This window comes from Saccopteryx leptura, chromosome 13 (genome assembly GCF_036850995.1).
Source record: "Saccopteryx leptura isolate mSacLep1 chromosome 13, mSacLep1_pri_phased_curated, whole genome shotgun sequence".
NCBI classification, from domain to species: Eukaryota; Metazoa; Chordata; class Mammalia; order Chiroptera; family Emballonuridae; genus Saccopteryx; species Saccopteryx leptura.
This window is the reverse complement of record NC_089515.1, coordinates 46,174,289-46,198,416: the sequence shown is the minus strand read 5'-3', so window position 1 is coordinate 46,198,416 and position 24,128 is coordinate 46,174,289. Positions and strand designations below refer to the sequence as shown.

Sequence of the window (24,128 nt, the reverse complement as noted above, 5' to 3'; positions counted from 1 at the left end):
GATGAAGGTCTTGCTACCTCTTCTGTGAAGGAGAGGGGTTCCTGGATGTGCATTTGACTCGGATCAGCTGGGGGACCCTAGGCAAATTGCTACCTGTCCTTCTGTGCCTCAATGTCCTCTTTTATACAAAGGGGACGGTGACAGTGCCTGGCTCTCAGGCTTGTTGTGAGAAGGAAACACTGAATCTGCACACACCACTTATAGCCAGACCCAGTACATTCTGAGCACCCAATTAAGTGTTCTCCATCAGATGCAGCTGTCATTGTCATCATCACCACTGTCACCATCACCTCCTCCTCCTTAAATGTCCCTTCTTGGCTCTGAGGCATGAGCTACTCGGCCCGTGTGTCCCTTTTATTCCTCTATCCCCAGCACCTCACATAGTGCCAGGCACATAGTAGGTGCTCAATAAATACACTGCTCACAAAAATTAGGGGATTAAGGAATGTGCAGATACTCCAGTACTTTTGAATAGTGCATTTTCACCAATGAAATAAAAGTTGGTTTTGCATCCATTTGCATAATTGAACAATTTCCTTTGACTTGTTGTTTACTTTTCTGATGTTCTTGTTTAATAAAAAAATATCAAGCCCTGGCCGGTTGGCTCAGTGGTAGAGCGTCGGCCTGGCGTGCAGGAGTCCCAGGTTCAATTCCCGGCCAGGGCACACAGGAGAAGCGCCCATCTGCTTCTCCACCCCTCCCCCTCTCCTTCCTCTCTGTCTCTCTCTTCCCCTCCCGCAGCCAAGGCTCCATTGGAGCAAAGTTGGCCTGGATGCTGAGGATGGCTCTATGGCCTCTGCCTCAGGCGCTGGAATGGCTCTGGTTGCAACAGAGCAATGCCCCAGATGGGCAGAGCATCGCCCCCTGGTGGGCATGCCGGGTGGATCCTGGTCTGGCGCATGCGGGAGTCTGTCTGACTGCCTCCCCATTTCCAACTTCAGAAAAATACAAAAAAAAAAAATATATATATATATATATATATCAATATATATATCAAATGCTTCTTTTTTTATTGCTTCATATTCATTTTGAAATAAACTCTAATTTTTGTGAGCAGTATACTTGTGGATGAATAATTTAAGCATGTTTTTAAGAATATGATAAATCCTTAAAAGAGGAAGCCTTTCTAGCACACTGATTTAACACAATGCTTCAATGTACGTAAAAAAAAATATTGTCTTCCCTCCAAAAATGCCCCCACCCCACACTCTGCCCCTCCAGTACAGCCCACCTCATCCCAAAGGTAACCACAGTCCGTACTTATGGAATTCATATCCTTGCTTCTTAAAAATAGTTTTTGTCTACCTAAACATGAACCCCTAAAGTTCAATTTTACATTTTTTTGAACACTAAATAATTGAACCATCCATATAGCATTATGTATATTTCCATATCTGTCTCTTTTCATTCAACATTGTGCTTTTGGGAGTCTCGCACATTGTTGCACATAGCTATAGTCCATCCATTCTCCTCCTTGAGTGATTTCCCTCTGCAGTGATACATTACACTCATTATCTTGTTGCTATTGATGGACACTGGGGTTGTTTCCAGATTTTGGCTGTTATAAATAATGCTTTACAAACATTCTTAGGCATATTTCTTGAGAGATATCTAATGGAAGGATGGATGAATGGATGGACAGATAGATAGATACCTATTAGATATAGGCCTAGAAGTGGGAGCCCTGGGTCACATAATTCTAATGTTCTAGAATACCAAACTATTTTTCAAAAACAATTCTACCACTTCACATTCTCACCAGCGGAGTATGAGAGCTGTGGTTGCTCTGTATCCTTGTTAGCACTTGGGACTGTCATCACTATTTAGCCATTCTGCTTGGTGTTCAGTGGTTTTGTATTATAGATCAATTAGCATTTTTCTGATGATTCATCAGGTTGGGAACCTTTCTCATATTCTTATCAGCTGTTTGGCTATCTGGGAGACTCTCTTGAGATCTTTTAAGCAACCATACTGCTTGTCAAATGACTGTTTAAAAGTAAAAGCATCACCTATTTACAAAGCTCATGAATCACATGACCTTAATGTCACTCTCACATGACACATCTGCAGTTCCACTCTGCCTTGACATGCTCTCCATTTCTTTCTTGGGTATTCTCTTCTTTCCCCGACAGAATGCAAGCATCTTCAGAACAGCTGCCGCCATTTCTGCTGTTTCCACCATGGAAACTATGGGGCTAAAAAGCTCTTGCCCGTTAGGCCCTGGCCAGTTGGCTCAGCGGTAGAGCGTCGGCCTGGCGTGCAGGAGTCCCAGGTTTGATTCCCGGCCAGGGCACACAGGAGAAGCACCATTTGCTTCTTCACCCCTCCCCCTCTCCTTCCTCTCTGTCTCTCTCTTCCCCTCCTGCAGCGAGGCTCCATTGGAGCAAAGATGGCCCAGGCGCGCTGGGGATGGCTCTGTGGCCTCTGCCTCAAGCGCTAGAGTGGCTCTGGATGCAACAGAGCGACGCCCCAGAGGGGCAAAGCATCGCCCCCTGGTGGGCATGCCGGGTGGATCCCGGTCAGGCGCATGCGGGAGTCTATCTGACTGCCTCCCCGTAAAGGGGATGAAGAGACAGGAACCACTGCCTTGGCTGTTCTCTGGGGGGCAGGGGAGTATCTTTTCCAGGGGCTACTGGCTGGGTGGGTCCACCAGACAGCAAAGGGTGTGAAATCCCAGCACTCACCTCCTCAAGGTTCCCAGACCCAAGGACAGAAAGGAACCTTTATAAAAGGATGAAAACAGAAACACATTTTCTGTGTCACCCAATTTGGATACTGCCCCTTAATACCGGGCTGCTCAGTGGGAAACATTTCCCAGGGTTTTAGGACGTCATTTCATTTCCTGCTCAAAGCACAAAAAGGTCCAGTTCAGCCACCACTTCCCAGGCGAATGCTGGAACGCCCAGTGGATTAGTGTCATCCTATAAATTAGGATTCGGGGCATGCCGTTTCTAAGTTTAGGGACACAATGAGAAACTTTCCCACATCCCTGGTGCAAGCCCTATAAAGACAGCCTCTCTTATCTGACGTCTATGGGGCAGGTTCATTCTCAGGATGTCCAGCGACAATTATGGTTAACCTTTCACAGGACAATGCTCTAGCACCTTATTTATTTCTAGAGCAGAAGCTGGCAGACAATGCCTATTTGTATTTTTAAAGAAAAGTTATTGAAAATCAGCCATCGCCATCGGTTTACATAGGCTGCTTTCCCCTGCAGGGGCAGAGTGAGTTGCTGTGACAGAGAATGTATGGCCCTCGGGGCCTAAGAGATTTACTACCTGGCCTTTTAGAGAGAAAGTTTGGCAACCTCGATTCTGGGTGGTCAATGCAAGCATGGCAGTCATGTGTCATATCTAAGCGCTTCCAATAATAGCAACATCAAGAATGAGAACAATAAAAACGCATAGCAACTATTCTTCACTGAGCATGTACTATGTCCCAAGCAGTATACTAAGGAGTTGACATATGTCATTTGATCACCAAAATTTTAAAGAGAAGATTTCTATTTTCTATCAGACAGATAAAAAAACTAAGGCCCAAAGAGGTTCAATGTCTTGCAAAAGGTCACACAGCTCAATGGGTGGAGTCATGCCCGCTGCAGACGGACTTTCTGCAGACACAGGACCATGCATACAGACCCAGAAGGCATAGAAGCATGAAGTTGTCATCGTGGCGGTGGTTTGGTCAGATCCCTCAGTGCTCAGGAAGGGACCCTTTGGAGGTCTAAGTGAGATCGTCATGGGGAGCATGTCTCCTGCCCCTGGCCCAGAACATGGTGCTCTCTGCACGCACGGAGGCCAATCCACGTTCCAGAGCAGGGCTCCCGAGACCCGTGGGTGCCTTCAGGTGTTGCTTGACTCTTGTTTGTGCCAATTGTGCTCAATGATTTGTCCAAAACTGATTTACAGGTGAAGCTGGTCACTGCTGGAGGAAGTGTGCTCCAAGCAGTTCAACTCCAGCCTCAGACCTGCACAACTGGCTCAGCAGCACAAAGGCACTGTGGTCAGTGAGCCCACCCAGCAGTCACCTACAGCAGGATACCCTCTGGGGTCTGAACCTGGATCCCACGGGGGTGTTTAAGAGTTTCTCCCACCCCCACTCACCCTGCTCCCTGTGCTCAGTACCTGACACCCCTCCCCGTCTCTGCCTGTTCCCAGCGATGTCTGCTGCCCACCCCTCACCCAACTCTCCTCTTGAGAAACGGTCAGGTGACTTACCAAGGTCACTGAGGAGGGAGGAGGGCCAGCTGGGGACAGGAGTGAGCCCAGGGCCTCAGAACAACGCAGGGCCTTTCACAGCACACCAGGCACAGCCCCCTGTGCTGTGTGGCAGCATGCACCCTTTGGAGCCAAAGGATGTTAGTTTGGGGCCCAAACATTTCATTGCCCTTGGAGCAAGGGCCCGACTGCATCCGATAAAGACTGTTTACCCCTCCCGCCAGATGGAAGGAGGCTCCCCTTCTGGCTCTCCAGCCCCGGCCACCCCTCTGCCTTCCTGGAGACCACGGGCCTCTGGGACTTACCTTCACGGCCACCAGCATCTTGTCCTTGGTCGGACTCAGGTTGTAGCACTCGGCCAGGAAGACCTTCCCAAAGGCTCCCTCACCCAGTTCTCGCTTCAGCACGATGTCCCGCCTCTTAATGTGCTGCACGTCTGTGGGGGGGGGGGATAGTGGGGGAGCAGTCAAGTCAGTTGTCTTCATCAGGGACCCCGCAGACAGGAGGGCACAAGGGTCTGTCTGTCCGGAGCAGGGAGTTCTGCTTCTGAGTCCACAGCAGGAGAGACAGACGCTAGCACCCCAAAGTGGGCATGAAAACGGCCTTCTCTCTGAAAGTCCAACCCAGAATCAAATCTCAGCTCTGCCCCTGCCGAGCCCATCACCTCTCTGGATTGCAGCTTGAGAGCAGACAACACAAGCTCACACACAGGACTCCAGTGTAACTGGCTCTGGTTGCTGGAGAGAACACGGTGGTCCCGATAGTTACCGAGCACAGGACACCGGGGTCCAGGCAGGCTCACGCGCAGGGGGCCTGGCTGCGTTTCTAACAAACTCCCAGGCCATGCCCACGCGCTCTGGGTCTACAGACTGTCCTCTGAATAGCAAGGTCTCCAGGGTATTCATGAATCGGGTTTGAATTCTGACTCCACACCTTTGCTAGCTTTTTGACCTTGGGATGGGTATGTCACCCCAGAGCCTCGATTTCCTCACCTGTAAAATGAGATTAATACCAATACCTGATGTGCTGAATTCTTGTGGAGATTAGGTGAAATAATCCAGAGGCAGAGCTTGGCCCAGGGCCTGGGAAAACTACAGACAGACACACGCGCACACACACACAGATGTGCACTGGCTCTTGTTATAATGGCTGTAACAATCCTACCACCAGGTCTGGGTTGTGATAAAGACTACTAAGTGGTAGCTAAAATGATTTGGGGAAGCCTCTCCCCAACAAGGCCTTCTCCTCGGAGAGAAACACCAAGGAGATGATCAAAGCCAAGCCCAGGAGGAGCCCGCCCCAGATCCCGGGTCTGTGCAGGGAAGGCTAGCCCCTGCCTCTGCTAATTTAGCAACCTAATTAAAGTCTGTCTGCCCGGAGGACGCAAAGAGGTGACCTCAGCCCTCCCACCTGTTTGGAAAGAATGCTGGGAAGGGATTGTTTAAGAAGTGGGCTGGTGAGGAAAGCAGTGAGCCAGAGATCACTCACTGACCTTTCCATTAATTGTTCGACAGGCAGGAGCCCATTAAATATCGGTATTAACATAGGAAGAGCACTGCAGAGCCAGGGAAGAGGACTATCTCAAATGACCTTGCCAGAAATGACAGCTGAGGACAGAGGACAGCTGAAGACAGGCAGCTTGTCCCCGTGTCAAAGAGACCTATGACAGGGACAGAGGGGTGTGGTTCAAGGCTTTGGTTATTATTTCGGTTGGCTTGGGGATTCCTTTCAGAATAGACTCCACAACATTTTTCTTTTCTATCCGAGTTCTTTGGGCCCCCAGGGAGTGCCTGTGAGGAACCGTGGGAGGGAAGTATTTGGAGACAGACCTGCAGGCTCACAGCTGCGGTGCTGCTCCTCGCCGGCCACGGAGCCCCCAGGAGGCTGCCACACACACATGGCTCTGCCCCCGTCTTTGCAACCAGGGAATTAAAAAGCAGTTCCCTCCTCTCACTCTTGCTGCTCTTTCCCAGCCTCTGAGCACTGGTATTTGTTGGCCTGGAAGAGGGAGGCTAGATTCTTCCCACTGAGAGAAAACGGAAGGTCAGGACCTCTCCAGGGAGGCTATCAACTCATCGCGGCATCTTCATTCCCAGGTGACTGCTGATGACACACAGGTTCCTGCAAGCTGAGTTCCTGGCACTGCCCCTAAGTCAAGATGGGGCTGGTGATGGCAGCTTTGCGAGGCCAAGCCCACGCCTCTGATCATGCAGGGACAGGTAAGGAATGAGAAGCCAGGGAATCTGGTTCAACACCTGGATCCAACATGCACTCTGGGCTTTGAGCACCTTACAAACATCTTGGGTCTCAGTTTCCACATCTGTAAAATGGGTGCAGGGGATAATCCATACCTGCTTACCTGCTAGATCAGCCAGTATAGCTTAAACCTTAAAGCCCTCTGAGATGTCAGGGTGTGTGGGTGTTTTCATGATTGTTGATATTTTACAAGAAGGGGAAGCAAGGGCCAAGGCCACACTGGTGGCTGAGTGGGACCAGACTCCAGAGCATCGGGACATGCCTGAGTAGCCAGACCCCACCCTAACCCAGCCTCTCTGAGCATTGTAACAGAAAGTGGTACTCAAGCTTCAGCTGTGTCCGAATCATCGAGAGCCTTGTTGAAACAGACCGCTCGGCCCTTGCCCAGGGATTCTCATTCACAGGCCCAGGGGCCTGAGAATCGTCCTTTCTGACAAGTTCGAGGTGATGTACTGTAGGTACTGACAGTTCAGGACCCGACTCTGAGAACCACTGACACAGGACAGCACTGAGGGGTCAGGAGTGAGCCAGCTGGTGACAGATGTGCACCTTTACAGCGTGGCCTCAGCAAGCCCCGTGTCCACAACCACCTTAGACCAGGAGGAGGCTGCAGTCCTGGACTGACCTGCAGGCGACCCCCACCCGCCGCCGGCAGCGTGGCCTAGGCTGAGTCAAACCCTCTCAGAGGCTCCACTACTCAGCCCCAGAATGGAGATCAGGCTTCTTACTTCCTTACGCTCTGGACAGGTCTCCACAAAGGCAAAGCAATGGTATAAATGTCCCCGGGTCCTAAGTCCAACTCCAGGCTGGGCGATCTCATGAGTCCCCCACCCAGCTTCTCACTCTCAACCACACTGGACACAGAATGAGAACAGGGGCGGGGCGGGGCCAGCTGTCAAGTGGAAAGGTCTGTTTTTCAGCTGCTGGACCTGGGTCAGGTCTCAGAACCCTCTACCTGCTCTCCCTCCCTCGGCAACAAGAGTTGCAGCCCCTGAGAAATGCACAGGAGCCAAGGGTGATCAGCGTACAGGGGCCACTTCTCCCACACCCCGGAGCTGAGAGCCTCGTGGCAGCTGTGAACCGCAGACCGCAGGAGGGGAAGAATGTGACTGGACTGGGGCAGGCGACCATGTGACGAGAAAGCTGACTGCTCTCTGCCCGCATGAAGCGGAAGCCTCCTGCGGACCCAAGTGTCTGCCCCAAATCTTCAAATGGGTTTTTCAGAGACGTGGAAACACCCAGCAGCTCAGAATAAAATAGCCTGGGCTCCGTCTAGCTGTCTGCAGAGAGAAGTGTGTGGCGAGCAATCCCTGAGCCTGGTCCACGCACGGGGTGGTGAGATGGGAGAAAGGGCAGCAGAAGGAACAGAAAATGAAAACATATTTCATTCCATCACAAGTCGGCCCAGGAGAGAACTTCCTCCCAGCACGAGAATAGGAAGCTCCATGAGGTAAGCAGGGGCTGTGTGCTGGATATGGGCCAAATACACAAGGCAAATCACTTCCATGTGGACAAACTCACATACCAAGACTCTAGAGCCCAGACCGCCCCCCGAACAGCGGCTTTCCCTGAGCCTACATAGGAAGAAGTTGGGTAAAGAAAGCTATTTTGTGTGCAATCCTGCTATTTGCTCCATTTTCAATTCTCATGACAAGTATGTGTTATTGTACCCCTTTTACAGATGGATAAATGGAGACAGGGATAAATTTCCCAAGTTCTCAGAGCTAAAACATGGCTAAGGAAGGACTCTCTTCCTTTTATGGCTCTGAGCCTTTCTTTCCATCACACGAGGCTGCCTGTCCTGTGTCCTCCCTTCTCTGTGGCCACCAAGATGACGTGGTCCACAGCAGCTCAACCCTCCATCTTCCCCTCTTCTTCTCCTGCCCACCCTGGGACTTCAGTACAGCTTCTTCCCAAGGGAAAGGGGAGAGCCCCCTCCTGGAGGCCCTGGGGAGAAGGGTGTGGGTGAGGGGAGGGTGTGGGAGGAAAGGCCCCGGGGAAAGGCTGGAGTGAGACAGTTCTGTTCTATTTTTGATGTCCCAGGGTCTGTTTGGGCCTCTTTTCGTGCTTATTTTTAGCTCACACAGTGCTGCTCAGAGCTGCCTCTGGTGAAGCCATCTGATCCACACGCCAGAAAGTGATGGATTTTCCTAGGAAGAGAGGGCATCAGTCTCCTTTTACTGCCTGGCTGGCCGGCCCAGCAGAGTCTGGGTCACAGAGCTCAGACGCCAGCACACGGGAGGGGAGGAAGAAAGAGGGGACTACACAGCCCCCGGCGTGGGAAGACCTCCCAACCTCCAGCAATGAGGGGCTGCTGGAGAAAGAAAGGAGCCGGCCAACAGTGCGGAGGCATCTTTGGGAGATGAAAAGGGTTCCTGGCACTTTCTGGTCTGGCTTGTCCCTAAATCCTTTTTCTTAAGAGCCACTAAGTGGGTCCCACTGGGGGAAGCCATGGTAGAGCTCGTCACCATCGGACCTTCTTGTTGTTCATTAGACGTTAAAACACAGAGAATTCCTTCTTTTAATTCCTGTCCTACAAACTGTCCTCTGTCCCAAGATGATTATTCTGTATGTGTGGGATCCACTTCTGGGAGGTCCCTCAGGCATGTAGTAAGCTTGACCTTGCGCAAGATCACTAACCAAGGATGTCACCCCCCACCTCGGTATGGACCCCAGATCCCTGAGAGGTCAGCGGGCAGGCTGTGGTCATCCCCTCATCCTGCCTCTGTTCACCTGAGAGAAAGAGGTATTTTCCTACAGCACTTTCTGGGACCTGCACAGGCTGACCCACTGGACAGACATGGTCAGGGACACAGGTGACCACTGTCAGTCTCACTTCTATTTCTTGGAAAACGGGAGTGTGACAGGAGTAAATTACACAGCCCTGCTGACCAGGGATGAAGAGGGGGCACAAACCCACAGAAAACAGTATTACTGAAAGAGGGGGACTTGGGAAAAGAGAAAAAGAGACAGGTCTGTATGAGAATCCTGAACCTGAGCCTTATCCTCGGTCAGACTCCAGCTCCGCGTCTGTAGAATGGGAACGTGCCACTTGGCAGAGCTGTTAAGAGGATGGATCCAAAATGTTTAGATATAGAGATAATAGGAAATATCTGACACATAATAGACATTTAACAAAAGTAGGTTTCCTTCCTTGCTGCAGTATTTTCACTTTAACTAAGAGATGAATACACCTGTGAAGAAAATAGTGGCTTAGAAAGGAATTTGGATAAGGATAGTGACATTCCCTAGAAATAAAGTGACCGTGGTTGCTCAGAGGGGGGCCAGCACTGACTCGGGTCACACGCAGCCCGTCCAAGCCTACAACCGTGGTGACCGCCGCCTCCTCCTTGGGAGTTCAAAACAGGCTGTGGGAGGACATTGGTCAGACAATGGAATAAAGCCATCAGAGCCAGACACAACCACCCACCTGCTAAAGATTGCTATTGATCAGTAGAGAAAAACCAGGTTTCCCAGGTCGGTGATTATAAATAATGGTGAACTGCCTCTGCTGTGTCGAGGAGCAGTCAGTCCCCAAAAGCCACGTGCTTCCTCAGTCAGACCCAGAATGCCTTCGCAGACGCTCACTGGCTACCTGGGACCTTCGACTGATAATGTCCGAAGAGGCCACGCATGCAGCAGCCCTGAGATCGTCCTTCCCTGACAGCTGTTGCCTGAAGGACCAGACGCAGGCCCGCCCAGCACCCCTAAGGGCTAGCCACTTGCTGTCGCACCTGGTCCTGATGGGCTCTCCTAACCACACTGCCTTCCCCTCTGCCCTGACCCCCTGTAACACCCAGCCCATAAACGGGTCCCAGCCTCATTGCTGGGACCTCACAGGTATTCCCCCACCACCTCTACCACCTGCTGTGCTTGTCTATTTGCTCTTATCGTTATCATAACCCTGGGGCCCTTATTAATAATAAAAGTAACTGCCATTGAGCAAGCACTTTCCGAGCCAGACACGATGCTAAGCTCTCAGCATGCATTGCCTCATTCATCTTCTCAACTCTCTGTAACACAATGTGTCCCTGCCCCAAGTGCTACAGACCAGGAAGCTGGAGTTCAAGGTGACAGAGTAATCTGCCCAAGGTCACCCAGATGTTCGAGTTGGCCTGCCAGACTGTAAAGTCCAGCATAAGCGGACCGTGTCACCCTGCCATCCTTCATGGCAGCCCCCTGGCCAGCGCCCGGAGAGAGGTGCTGCTTTCTGCACTGGCAGCAGGACTTGGTGGGAACCAACCACATCTACAAGGACTGAGAGAAAGTCGTTTCCACCGGGACTTCCTGCCACCCTTGGTCATCACCACCTGAGCTCATCAAGGCAGAGAGGATGCCTTCTGGAGCTGAAGATGGTAACAAAAGGTAAAGATCAAGACCCTGACACCCGCAGAAGAACAGGGGGTCTGGACAGCCTCAGGGCCCTCGCGCACAAGGTGAGTTCCAGAGGACGACTGTGCGGATCAACAAGGGGGGGATTCTTGGCAGAGAAGAGGGGACGAGGGAACGGGGAGAGGAAGGAGGGTCTCTGAGAAGTGTGTGTTTTCTTTACACTAGCCAGACCTGAGGGTCTCAGGCTGCCAAAAAGGCTTAGAAGAAAACATTAATCCAATACCACACATGCAATTACACATGAAGTGGAATGTCTTTAAATGGGAAAGAATAACATTCTCAGCGCTCCCACTGTGGGTGTTTGAAGTGGCAGGAGGGAGACCGAGGCCGGCCTGGAGTCTTTGAGGGGGAAGGAGACCGCTGAGAGGGCAGGGCCCCGCCTCTGCTGGGGGTAGGAGTTTCTCCTGCCCTCACACCTTCTCGCGACCCCGCTGGCTGCTGAGACCTCTCAGCAAGTGGAACTAATTTCCCCTCAGTGTTGTGGTGTTGCGTGAGAGCATGAGCAGGTGAGTGTGCCCCCTGGACAGCCCCAGACCCTTTGTAGTGGTCAGCAGCCAACCCAGCCACTTCACCCGGACCTAGAGCATGGCTAAACTGTCCCAGGAACGGCGTGCGCAAAGCAATCCCCAGATAATTTATAGGCTACAAAGACAAAAGGACGTCCTGGGTTCCTGTCAAGGGTTTTCTAAGGGAAGACATTTCAACGGCTGGAGAGCCAACAGGACAACTCTGCAGAGCTTGGAGGTCTAGAATCTAAAAATTTCCCCCAGTTACTAAAAGGGAGTGACAATGATGTGGACAAGGAGCCTCAGTTGAAGAAACACCAGCGCTGTTAGCCACTGTCACTGTCCTGGGGTGAGGCGGACTCAGGATCATCCTGATAGATCAACGTTGCGGGTTCAATCACCGGTCAGGGCACATACAGGAATCCACCAACAAATGCATCAATAAATGGAACAGAAGATAGTTTTTCTCTCTGTGTCTCTCTTCCCTCTTTCCTCTCTCTCTCTAAAACTCAATCAATAAATAAGAAATGTAAAAACGAGGGAAGCAGGAAGCAGAAGGAGTAGTGAAGGGAAGGGAAACGAGAAGATGAGAGTGAGAATGGGAGATCCAGGATGCTCTGAAGAGAAGCCTTATTTATGTCCTGGGTCTAAGACTGGTCCCCAAATCAGGATCACATTGAAGCAGGACAGCTGAGACCCATGTGCTGCCCCTCCGTCTCTAGCACTCGGGCTCCTAAATGAAGCGCCTCTGCAGTCTGTGTCTGACCAAGCTCAGCCCACATGAGGTCTCCGCTCTGGGGGCTGTGTGCACCCTCGGGCTAGAGGTATGGGGACACCATGTTCGCATCATGGTGAATAAATAAATAAAACACCCTGCTGTGTCGGGAAGCAGTGGAGAAAGAGGATCAGCAGAGGACTGTCTGTTCTGGGGTGATTTCCAACTCACGTTTCCTGACAGGAGTTCAGAGAAAGGGGCTAAAACATCCAGGCGCCTCCCGCCCCAGGTGCTGCGTCTCGGCACTCCACCCGTGAGCTCACATGAGCTCAGGCATGTACTGACACTGCACCCTGGGCACCGCATAACCACGCCCTCCATCTCCGTGTCGCAGGGGCTCTTCCCATGGTGAGACGCCCCTCTGGCTCTCATTAAGCATTGACTGCCTGAGCCAAGAGTAAAAAGCAAAAGGCTCCCCGAGGAGAGCATCTGGAATTGAGAAGTTAGGTGCTGAAAGACGAAGCTCAGGCTCCGACTGGGAATCTGTCCCTCCAACCATTTGCCCAGCTCCACTTCCTCCGCCTCTTCTGGCCTGGATGTTTCCTTTCCAACATGATGGTGACAAACTCTCATTCAAAATGCCCATACAAGGGGCTCCTTCTGCATCTCAGCCTCCCCAGGGGCCCTTCCCCTCCCGCAGCTGCCCGGGGATGCTGCCTCGGCCGCTCATCCCTGGCGTCTGTCGCTGTCCCCCAAGTCTGTCGGGTGACATCATGGTTTCTCAACAGCAAACACTGAGCTTAATATGTTCAAGGTTGTTCCTTCCAGCTCCGGAGCTCGGGGCCAAGATATAGACTGCAGGGCACCGAAATCCAGCAACCTCACACAGGAGTCATGATGTCAGAAAGCAGAAATGCGTGTGAGAACCACAAGGTGAACCAGGGGAGGGCTGGCCACGGGACCATTATTACCCACTGGCCTTGACCCCAACCAGCTATCGTGACTCCAAAAGAAAACGGAGCCCCTCAGGCAGGAGGAGGAGGATGAATGGGCCTTAGAGACCTGTATAGTCAGAGGTAACAATATATCGAAATGTACAAAAGCAAATACAAAAAGAAGAAAGGGCAAGAAGGAGGGCTTCTTGTAAGTCAACACCAGTCTTCAGACAAGGGTCGTAAAGAAAAGCATGGCTTTGGAGCGGGAAGGGATGGGGTGCAACTTCCCAATCACTATACCTTAGGCGGCAGCATTTGACAATTCACTAAAGCAGTCTCACGCCTGGTGTCCTCATGGGTGAAATTAGAAAATGTCCATCCCATTGAATTGCCGTGAGGATTCAAAGAAATTACATGTGTACAGAGATGCATCTGAAGTGTGTTGAGTGACCAAACAGCTGTAAAGGTTCACAGAAGAATGCGCCAGTTCCCTTTGCCCACCTGCCCACCACTCCCACCAGTGATCCTCCCTGCCAGCGTCATCTCTCTGAGCTTCAGTTTCCTCACCTGCAAAATACAGACTTAAAAATGCGCCTATTTCCTGGAGTTATGGTATCTTTCGATGAGAAAGTGCTGAGAATAGTGCAGGGCACACAGTAGGTGCTCAATAAACATCAGCTACAGTAGCAATGCCTTCGGGGTCCTTGTTAGTCCTAGTTCCTAGTCTTTGCTCTTCATTCTGATATTTGAGAGCTCTGGTGGCTTGGCGCAAACGCCCAGGCTTCTTCCTCATAGATTCCTAACATAAATGCATCAGATAGGGATAGCAGATGGACAGGCTGGTCACTCACTGTCCTCTGAGCAGCCGCAGGAGTCCACCCTACCATTCCTCCAGCTGGGGTCCCTTCCCACTTCCACTAGGAGGAATCAACCCATGTGCCGAGACCAGCTCTAACCCCACATTCTCCAAACCTTCTTTCTCTCTCCTCAGAATATCTGTTGCTAATGCAAACAGAGGTGTCCTGAGACCACCTCTGCTTACCTTGCTGTTCCCCTATGTAAACTCAAATTCACCCCAGAGAAACACACAGAAAACAAGCTCAAACATCCTCACGACCTCAGTGGAGCACATGGCATTAGGGAAGGCAGCATTAGATATTTACATGACATACACTGGGCCCATGGAGGCACGGGATTCAGGGTGATTTGGACACAGGCCCAGCCCTCAGGTCTCCTATAATCACCAGCTACAGAAGGCTGCTGCTGTCTTGTGGCCTGAAGGAGTCTGTTCCCTCTCGTTCTTTCCCCCAGCAATAAACTTGATGAATATTTCTGTTTAGGCACAACCAACCCTGGGAAGTGAACAGGTAACCCAGTGTGGCCATGAGATCTCCATCTTGGAGCTCCGCGAGGCCCTTCCTTAGGAAGGTTTCACTTCAGTCAGTCCAGGGAGGAGGGGAGCCGCGGCTTCGAAGGTTAGGGAAGGCGGCACCCCGTCCATCAGAATTCAGAAACCAATATTCCTAAGTGCATCCTTAACCCTAAAGAGTCGTCCTTCCTCTTCCATGTGCAGGGCTTGATCAGGGAGGGACGGAGCTGGATCTTACAGGACATACACATGCCCTCCCTGAAGAGACCTTTGCCCCAGGGGTTGAGGGAGGCTTCTCCCAGTCTGCTCTGGTGCCTAGGAGAATAGCTTCCTGTCTTCCCCAGCTGTAGAAGGGTGGTAATAATAACCGCCCTGTTGACCTCCATGCTTCTCCTGTCCCCAGAAGCCAACAGCCCTGTGGCTCCTCCCACCTCGGCCCACGTGCCTCCTTCCCAGCCCCTTCGGCACAAAATGCTCTCACTGCCTGTCCACTGTGTGCTTACCCTGCCTTCCCAGCCAGGGCCCCCCTCACCTGACCTCAGGATTTGTACCCATTCTACGAGACTCTGCTGGAGGCCCCTGCAGCTCACCTCTGCAGACTGCAGAGGCTGTGGGCGGCTCAGGGAGTCCACAGCTGGGCCTCTTCCAAGAACGATGTTCCACTTTCAACTCCCACTCCTGGAGCTAAGGCATCTGCCAGCCTCCTCCAGTCCCCCCCTTGCCCCGCTCTCTGAGCCTCTGCTCTGGCCCTCGCTCTCTTCAGCTCTGCATCTGCTGAGGTTCAGGATCAGAGGGCGAGCCCGTGAGTCCCGGCCATGCAGGCCCTGGGCGTGGGCAGCCAGCAGATGCACTCTGCACAGCGTCTGAGATCCCGGATCCCAGCCTCCCCTGTGGAAGCCCACTTGCTCTGCCAGGTGTTTTCCCACCACATCCTCTGAGCTGCCTTCCAAGAGCTCCCCCACACCAGATGTTAAGCGCACTGGCCGGTGGTTTCCTGGCCCATCTCCTGAACCTCCCCCTGCCCTACACTTCTACAAAAAAGAAAAAAGAAAATGTCAGAGCTGGTGGAATTCTGGGTGCCCCCAGCTGACCCTGGAAGCCCTCCGCTGTCTGGCGGCTCAGATGAGGTCTATTCAAGTTCACCAAGGTTCAAGTTTGCTGCTTCTTGGGCACCAACTAAAGTCATCAGAAAACACTTCTATGGTGCCTTAAATCAGAAGAACATTCTTTCTAGTTCTTCCGATGCCAAAAGAATTTTGAGCTTTGAACATTGTCAGTAACGTTTATTTTCTTACTAATCCATAGGAAGATCACAGAAGTTGGGTGGGGGTCAAGGGTCTATCAGGACTGTCAATGGAGAACCAGGGAGGAGAAAAGACCTCCTCACTGAACATCACTAGACCTGTGTTAATGACAAGTGACCACCTCTCCCTGTCAGGGCTGGACACCCTCAGTGGCCCCTAAGACATCGAGCACCAGCCTCAGGAGTCCACGGAAGACACACTCAGCAGTCCTGAAAGAAGCCATGCTTCCATCCCCACAGGTGGACCCCGAATGCCCCTTCCCACCGGCCTTGGGGACTCCTCCCCTCTCAGTTTCCAAAGGAGATTGTAGCTTGATGTGGAGGCATCTAGCATCTGCTATCTACTGTGGCTGCCTCCACCAGGTGCCACCGACCTCCCTCTCCTGGCCCTCACCCACCCCTGCGCTCTCCCTAGCCCCTTGCCCACCCCCTTCTCTAGCCCGCTCTTCACTGCCTTCTGCAGCTGCTCTGCTCCTGTCTGACCTTCCCTCCCTCCCTCCCTCGCCCCTCTCCATCTCTGTGTTCCTTCTCTCTGAGATAGATCTTCATTGCCAGCTCCCAGGCAGATGTGAAGGGCTCCTAAACCTCCACAGAGCAAAGCTTAATCAAGCAGGGCCACTGGCCTGGGCTGCCTTCCGCCCGTGCCAGCTCTCTGAGCGGCTCGCCTCCAAGCACAGCCCTTCAGACCATCGCCGGAGGGACTCTGTGCCACAGACATTCCCCCTACAGCTCCGCTACCCTGCAAACCAGCCCTTTCCCTCTGCATCTCTTCTCCGGGAATTTACCCATTTTCCCATTTTCAGCACAAAAAAGTACAGAGCCTGATGAACCAGCCAGTGAAGGCACCTCCTGCGAATGTGTCTCGTGTCACTGACATGGATGTCATCCTGTATAACTTCTCCCTATCCGTGAGATACTGGGTCAAACCCACGCGATTCTCCAGTTACTTCAGGTCATGACTTAGGCAGAATGGTTCAGGAAATCCAAGCTATAAAATCAGGAAGGGATTCAATATTTGAACTGGGGACCAGTGATGGAAAGAACAAAGTTATCTGTAACAGAGAAAAATTACTTGATAAACATCTCATTGAAATGAGGAGATACCCCCCAAGAAAAAGATGCCCGCAGAAGAGGGCCTGGTGAGCAGAAACTGGCAGCGCCCTCGTTGCTAACGTAGCACATGGGAAAGCGTGCTGGGCTCTTCACCTGCCTGCCGTCTGCTTGGTTTTAGTTCAGTGGGTGTGAGCAATAAGCAGCTTAAATCAAACCACCTATAAGTGCATTCATAAGTTTCTGACAGGCACAGTGATCTCAAGGGGTCTGATGTTTTTGTAAGTCCTTTTATTTCTCCTGTGCAATTCTTGGACAATAGATTTCCCAGGGGTGCAGCCGGGAGGAGCGTGACCCTCAGGACTGCAGTGCCCTGGTCTGGCGGGCAGGGAAGAGAGGCACGGGAAGTGGGGGGCACTTCACGTGTTATGGCGGTGAAAGGCCCCAGCGCTGGCATCACACGCCCGGCTCTGCCACTGACAGGCTGTGTGGCACTGAGCACCTTACTTAACCTCTCCTGAGATGATATTTCTTTTGATAATTGCAATTCACCTAGGATGTTCATAATCAAATGAGATGACATCAGATAGTACAGGACACAGGCATCCAGGAGCACTGAGACCAAGATTCATTTCTATCCTTTCTTTTTTTTTTTTTTTTTTTGGTATTTTTCTTAAGTTGGAAACGGGGAGGCAGTCAGACAGACTCCCGCATGCGCCCGACCAGGATCCACCCGGCATGCCCACCAGGGAGCGATGCTCTGCCCATCTGGGGCGTCGCTGTGCCACAATCAGAGCCACTCTAGCGCCTGAGGCAGAGGCCACAGAGCCATCCTCAGCGCCCGGGCAAACTTTGCTCCAATGGAGCCTCGGCTGTGGGAGGGGAAGAGAGAGACAGAGAGGAAGGAGAGGGGGAGGGGTGGAGAAGCAGATGGGCGCTTCTCCTGTGTGCCCTGGCTGGGAATCGAACCCGGGACCCCTGCACGCCAGGCCAACGCTTTACCACTGAGCCAACTTGCCAGGGCCAATTTCTATCCTTTCCCAAGGTTGCTCTGTTTGGGGTGCCTTGCAAGCAACGCTCACTCTCCCTGGCACCTGCAGACACAAAGACAAGCATGGATTTTAAGGGCCTTCCTCCTCTAGGAACACACTTTCCCCACCACCCCACATGAAGCAGGAATCTGTCCACAGAGGTCTCCGCCTGACACTTCAAATACAGAGAAGTCTGACTGCTCCAGGTCACAGGTCTTTAAACAGGCTCTTGGCTTGGTCAACACAGGCTATCTGTTATCTGCTGTCTCCTACGGAGGGTCAGGACGTCTGTAGGAGGTCTGTAGGAGGTCTGTAGGAGGTCTGGGGGCCTGGCAAGGCACAGGGAAGCCGGAGGGCAGCAGGCAACTCATAAGCCCACAGCAGGTGGAAGTCACTTGGAGTGACTTTTATGTTGCCATATGGAGCCCTCTGGCAAGTGAGGGACTCTGTGCCTGGGCCCTGGCCAAGACAGCTGGAGAGTGTCCACCTACAGCAGGACTGTAAGTAACCCTTGCTCCAACTGACCTGGCAGGGACAGCCATTGGCCCATGCAGCCCTTTGCATGGTGATGGTCCTAAACAAATAAATGCTCAGCTCAACAAAAACTCTCATTTTAACAGTGGTGGAAACTAGGTACCAACCTGGATCCCACCAGTTACTTGCTGAGGGGTTGCCTATGCATTCAGGCTGTGGTGTAGTCAACATGTGTGCATGGAAGTTAGTGCGTGTTAGGCTGGGCTATGTGCTGGGTGGGGCACAGCGGGCAGCAGGAGCCTCTCTTGGGCCCCCAGTGGTCTCGGGTGGAAGACAGGCAAGTCATCAGGCAAGTCCACCCCAATGTCACAAGCCCCATAGTGGGGTAAGGAGAGGACCCCTGGGAATACCTGGAAGGTACAGCTAACTGGGTCTTGAGGTGTCAGGGAGGACTGCTGGGGGAAGACCTGTCTACTCTGTCTGAGCCTCAACTTCATCATGTATAAATGTGAAAAGATATATATAAATGACCTCCACACAACAGTCAGAAGGAAAATGGTCTAGTTTGTCTTCCTCCAACAATAGCAATGAAGATGCCTGACCAATGTGCAGCAAGTTAGTTTCTCCAGGTACTTACAAACTAATGCGCTCTGTGCTTCAATGGGGGAGAGGAGAGCATCCCAGGGAGGGCGGGGAGGGCTGGCCTTGCTCTGAGCACCACGCGCAATCCTCTGGGCTGTGTCTAGAGATCGCCTATCGCTGGGGTGGGTGGTACGTTTCACCACTGCCTCATCCAGCCTGCTTGATGTTGGCCAATCCCATTCAGCATGGCTTCTGGAATCAGACTGCCTGGGATCAGATTCAGCCTATACCCATCATTTTACCCTATGGCCTTGGGAAATTTACTTAACTTCTCTGATTCTCAGTGTATCTGTAAAAAAAGATATAATAATAGAGCTTGCTTCATAGAAGTGTTTTGAGGACAATGTGTCAGTATAGAAAAGTGCCTAAATTAGGCAAGCATCATTAAATGTCAGCTGTCATCACCATCACTGTCACCACCACCATCATCATCACCACTTCCACACAGCGAGCATTTACAATGGCAGCATCTTCCTTGAGTGGGATCAAGAGGTTGGGTTTGACTGAAGCACAGGCTTCATTGCCACTAGATGTGTTCCTTTTTCAAGCCTCAATTTCCTCACCTGTGAAATGGGCTAATAAGAGTACCTAGACCAGGGGTCCCCAAACTACGGCCCACGGGCCGCACGCGGCCCCCTGAGGCCATTTATCTGGCCCCCACCGCACTTCCTGAAGGGGCACCTCTTTCATTGGTGGTTGGTGAGAGGAGCATAGTTCCCATTGAAAAACTGGTCAGTTTGTTGATTTAAATTTACTTGTTCTTTATTTTGAATATTGTATTTGTTCTCATTTTGTTTTTTTACTTTAAAATAAGATATGTGCAGTGTGCATAGGGATTTGTTCATAGTTTTTTTTATAGTCTGGCCTTCCAATGGTCTGAGGGACAGTGAACTGGCCCTCTGTATAAAAAGTTTGGGGACCCCTGACCTAGACCATGTCTTGTTATAAGATTAAGATAGCAGCCAGCACAGTACCTGGTAGAAAAGGCGCTCCTGGTAAATGGCAATGGCCACACTAGTGGAGAGTTAACATGCAGAAGATAAATGTTCCGATCTGGTCCGACTGCAGCTACTCTGTCCTTTCAGGAGGGGTGGCACAGTTCATGCAAGGAAGAAACAAATCTTTTTACTGCTTCCCTTGCCTCTCAGAGATGAAAGAAGACAGAATCATTTTAAGCTCCTCCTAGCTCCTCATGCTGCTGGGAGTGAGACATATGTACACAGCCTGTTGTTTAGCAGAACACGTTAATGAGTCTGTACAAAGGGAACAGCAGGCTCAGTGCTGAGTAAGGAGAGAATTGAATTGCTCTAGATGTTGAAGTGTGGTGACAGAATTCCCCTGAGAGGAGATGAGCAAGAAAAAATAGCAACCTAGTGGCATGGGGGTGGCCTGCTGGTGGGGTGGCTGGAGGACTTCTAGCAACAGAAAAGTCTAAGACTCAATATTTGGTCATTTGAATTGCTACCACCTGACCATTGTATGGAAGATTGGAACTATAGCAAAAGCCAGCCTCTACAGACAAACTCCCCCTCTAACTGGTGCTCTGAGCGTAAAACACTGGACAAAAACCACGCTGCACGCGTTGGCAATGACGATACTGAAAAGCAGTGGTCCACATAGATGCTGAGAAAGTCTGTAAGCTCACCCACCCAGTGAGAGCAGAAACATGGGGGTTTTCACAAGAGCAAGACAATGTCAATCTAACCCACCACTGGACCGCCTTGGAGAGACAAAGTGACGTGAACATGCGGGATTCATCAGAAGGGTGGTCGCTGTCACTTGGCCTGTGAAATCATCCTTATTGTCCAAATCTCTACCAGCCACTTCTTCTTGGGTGTCTAGTGGGCTTTCCCCTGCGGCACAGCTGGAAGGAAGCTCTCATTTGTTACCCCTGCACCTGCCCCTCCCCAGACGCCACCACCACCACGTGACAAATGACATTCACATTCGCTCAGTGGTGCAAGCCCCTAAACCCTCCAGTTTCCCTTGATGGCTCTTTCTCACAGTGCCACCAAGACCATCAGTAAACCCTGTGGACTCCAGCCTCCAAACATATTCCTCAAATCTGTCCTCACCCCCAATAGACCCACTTCTCCCCATCCTGCAGTGGCCATCCTTGTCCCAGCCACGGTGAGCCCTCACCTGGGCAACAGTCTCCTAACTGAGCTTCTATTCTCCCCTGCCCCACCCCCACCCCTCATCCCGACTCTGGAACATGGCCAGCCAGCCAGGCTCATCTTTAATAAAAAGTAAAGTAGGAAACTCGGTGTTCCTCCCCTAGTTCAATTCAGAGGGTAGAGTGAAAGCCAAACTCGTTTGATCATTGCTTCCGAGGCCTGATCCAGCCCACCCTCTGACCTCATCCCCAGCCCCTCCTCCACCGTACTCCATGCCCTCTGCTCTCCTCGCTGCCCTCTGTCTCTTCTCACACTTTCCAAGTGCGGTGCCACTTTGCAGCCCTGATGGCAGCCACCACCTGTCCCTGAACACGTGCTCTCCAGCCACTCAGCAGCCAAGGCTCACGTCTATCACAGGACACTTGTAGTTCTCAGGATAGCACGACCGCTACAGGAAACTGTCTTCCTGACTCCTCTGTTCATCGTCTGGTCTCCTCAGTGGAACACAGGCTCGTGAGAGCTGGCTCTTTGTGTCCCCATCAGAACGGCACTGCAGCAGCTCAGAACCAATTAGCTGAACAGCCAAGTGCCTGCTTGGTGGGTCGCCTTATCGTTATTCCATAGGCTCCCATTACTTTGGAAACACTGTGCAAGGTGGCCCAGCACCAGCAGAGGTGGCTGCAGGTTCAGCAAAACTGAATTCAGAAACCTAGGCAGACACACCGGTCACAAAACCAGGGCAGTCCCCAGCGGGAGGGCAATTGCAGCTCTGAGTTAACATCGAGCTCAATACCACTGTCCTCTGAGCACAGATTCCACCAGGAACGTCGAAGTTATTGAAAACCAGACCCTCGGTTCTCCACCTCCCATGAAATCCTGATTTCTTCTCGAGCTCAGGCCCTACGCTCAGACTAGGGCTTGATCACAGCACGAACTCACGGAACCACAGACAGCCGCCTCATCAACTGGAAAGCCCTCAACTTCTTTGCAATTAGGTGGATTCCGGGAAACTCTTCAGAGGCTGGCTAGAAATGGGCAAGGCATGGGACACACTTCATCTCTAGACGCATGGTGGTCATCCTGGAATGGGGCCAGCATATCCGGCCATGGCTGCCAAGTTCAATTCCCAGCAGGGTGGGACGCTGGGGACAAAGGAGGCTGCCTGCTGCGTTTTCCCGGTGGTATCCCCCACCAGGCACAGTGAGGAGCAGACCCCAGAAGTGGCTATCACGTAAGCAAAATGAAGTGTGCGAAGAAACTGAGATCAGCCAAAACTCAAAATGAAAACAGGTGGCGTTTGCCTCCTTAGTGAATACAAGGTCATGACTATCTGGGGCCCTTCCTAAACAAGACTGGCCCGGGACCTCCCTCCCAGAGGGCAAGAGGGAAACTCCCCCAGTGTCAACTGACTCACTCTCAGTTGTTCTCTGCTTCATGAAGGAAACAGAAAGAAGTTCCCTCAATTCCCATTCTCTTCCATTCTACCCATTGCATGTTTACCTTGCCCTGTTGTCAGATGACTTGGTTTTTGTTGCAAGGTTAAACCTCCATCCAAGTTTTTATGGCCAGTTTTTCCCATCCAGTCGTTGAACGTTGTCCTATCTACTATCTACCGCTGCTCAGTACTGCATATCTATCCTTCCCACTGCAGAATAAGGATTTTCCAACCTAATGAAAAGCACTGCCTAACCCCACCTCCCCTGGAAATTTCTCTCATGTCCCCCTTTATCGCCAGATGCACTGATGGTCAGTTTACTTGCTCTCATATTGACCCTCAGCTTCCTAATTGTCCCCAAGCCTTGAAAGTCTTCTACCACTTCACTCCCTAGCCCCATTGGTCACAAAGTCACAAGAATCTCCAGTCCTTCCAAGTCTGACAAAAGCTTCCCTGACCTCTATTTTTTTTTTTTTTAATTAAGAGGCAGGGAGGCAGAGACAGACTCCCGCATGTGCTCTAACTAGGATCCACCCAACAAGCCCCTTTGGGGTGATGCTCTGCCCATGCAGGGCTGCTCATCTGTTGCTAGCAACTGAGCCATTTTAGTCCCTAAAGTGAAGCCATGGAGCTATCCTCAGCACTCAGGGCCAACTTGCTCAAAGCAATTGAGCCATGGCTGTGGGAGAGGAAGAAAAAGGGAGAAAGAAAGAGAGAGAGAGAAGGGGAAGGGGTGGAGAAGCAGATGGGCACTTCTCCTGTGTGCTCTGGCCAGGAATCTAACCCGGGACTTCCATACGCTGGGCCGACTACTGCTGAGCCAACTGGCCAGGGTCTGAGCTCTCTCATTAGCTCTCTTGCACGTAACTGGGGGTGCCACTTATACTCAAGTGTGATCAGTATTCTGGAATTCCAGGAAGCCCAGACACACAGATACTTATCATAATGCTGTGTGTGACTTAACGGTGCACGCCATGTCCCTAGGAAGCAGTGACCAGGTTTGAATCACCTTTGTAACCCTGGTGCACAGCTCTGCATTTTGCATGAAGTTTAGATATTCATTAAATCACTGAATGTCATTAAGAGAATGTATACCAGTGAGGCATAAATAAAAGCAAATCTTCAGTCATGTGGGTGAACTTACAGGGACACTAGAAACACTCCTTCCTAAGAGATCTTTGAAAGGAAAGGAGCATTTAATTAATGCCATAGTTAACAACTCTTGAACAATAAACAGCTATTTATCAAGCAGCCCTGGTGCTGGGCACTGAGCATGAGCAGATTTGCAGACTGGCACGCAGCTGCAACAGGAATGGGAGGTGGGCAGGAGGGGAAGTCATGCAGGCAGGAAGTGAGCCAGCTCTGAGTGACTGCAGTGACAGGCCTGACCCCTGGGTGTGCACTGTGCTGTCTGAGAGGCTTACTTCCTGAGTAAGGGCAGGTCCTGCCAAGGGCACGGCTGGATGGAATAAGCAATAAATGGACACAGGTGAGCTGGTGAGGGCACCAGGCCTCCCTGTGGCCTGGCCCTTGTTAGCAAATTCCTGCTCTAATCGCTTTCAACAGCTCTTTTGCAATCACTGCAAGGAGGGAGAAGAGAGTGCCTCCCACTGCAGCCGCACTTCCTGATTCCCAGTGCCCCTGGCTTCCGGGAGGCCGCCAGAGAGCCTCAGATGGTAGGCCACA

At 51.6% G+C, this 24,128-nt stretch overlaps 1 protein-coding gene across 2 annotated transcripts in view; it reads right to left on the bottom strand.

Annotated features, from left to right (window-relative positions):
- Positions 1–24,128, bottom strand: part of NTRK3 (neurotrophic receptor tyrosine kinase 3) — a 347,391-nt gene that overhangs the window by 53,214 nt on the left and 270,049 nt on the right. For both annotated transcript variants that reach the window (XM_066355626.1, XM_066355622.1), the window contains exon 14: positions 4,523–4,653. In XM_066355626.1, the coding sequence (XP_066211723.1) occupies positions 4,523–4,653 (131 nt within the window). The remainder of the gene's footprint in view (positions 1–4,522; positions 4,654–24,128) is intronic.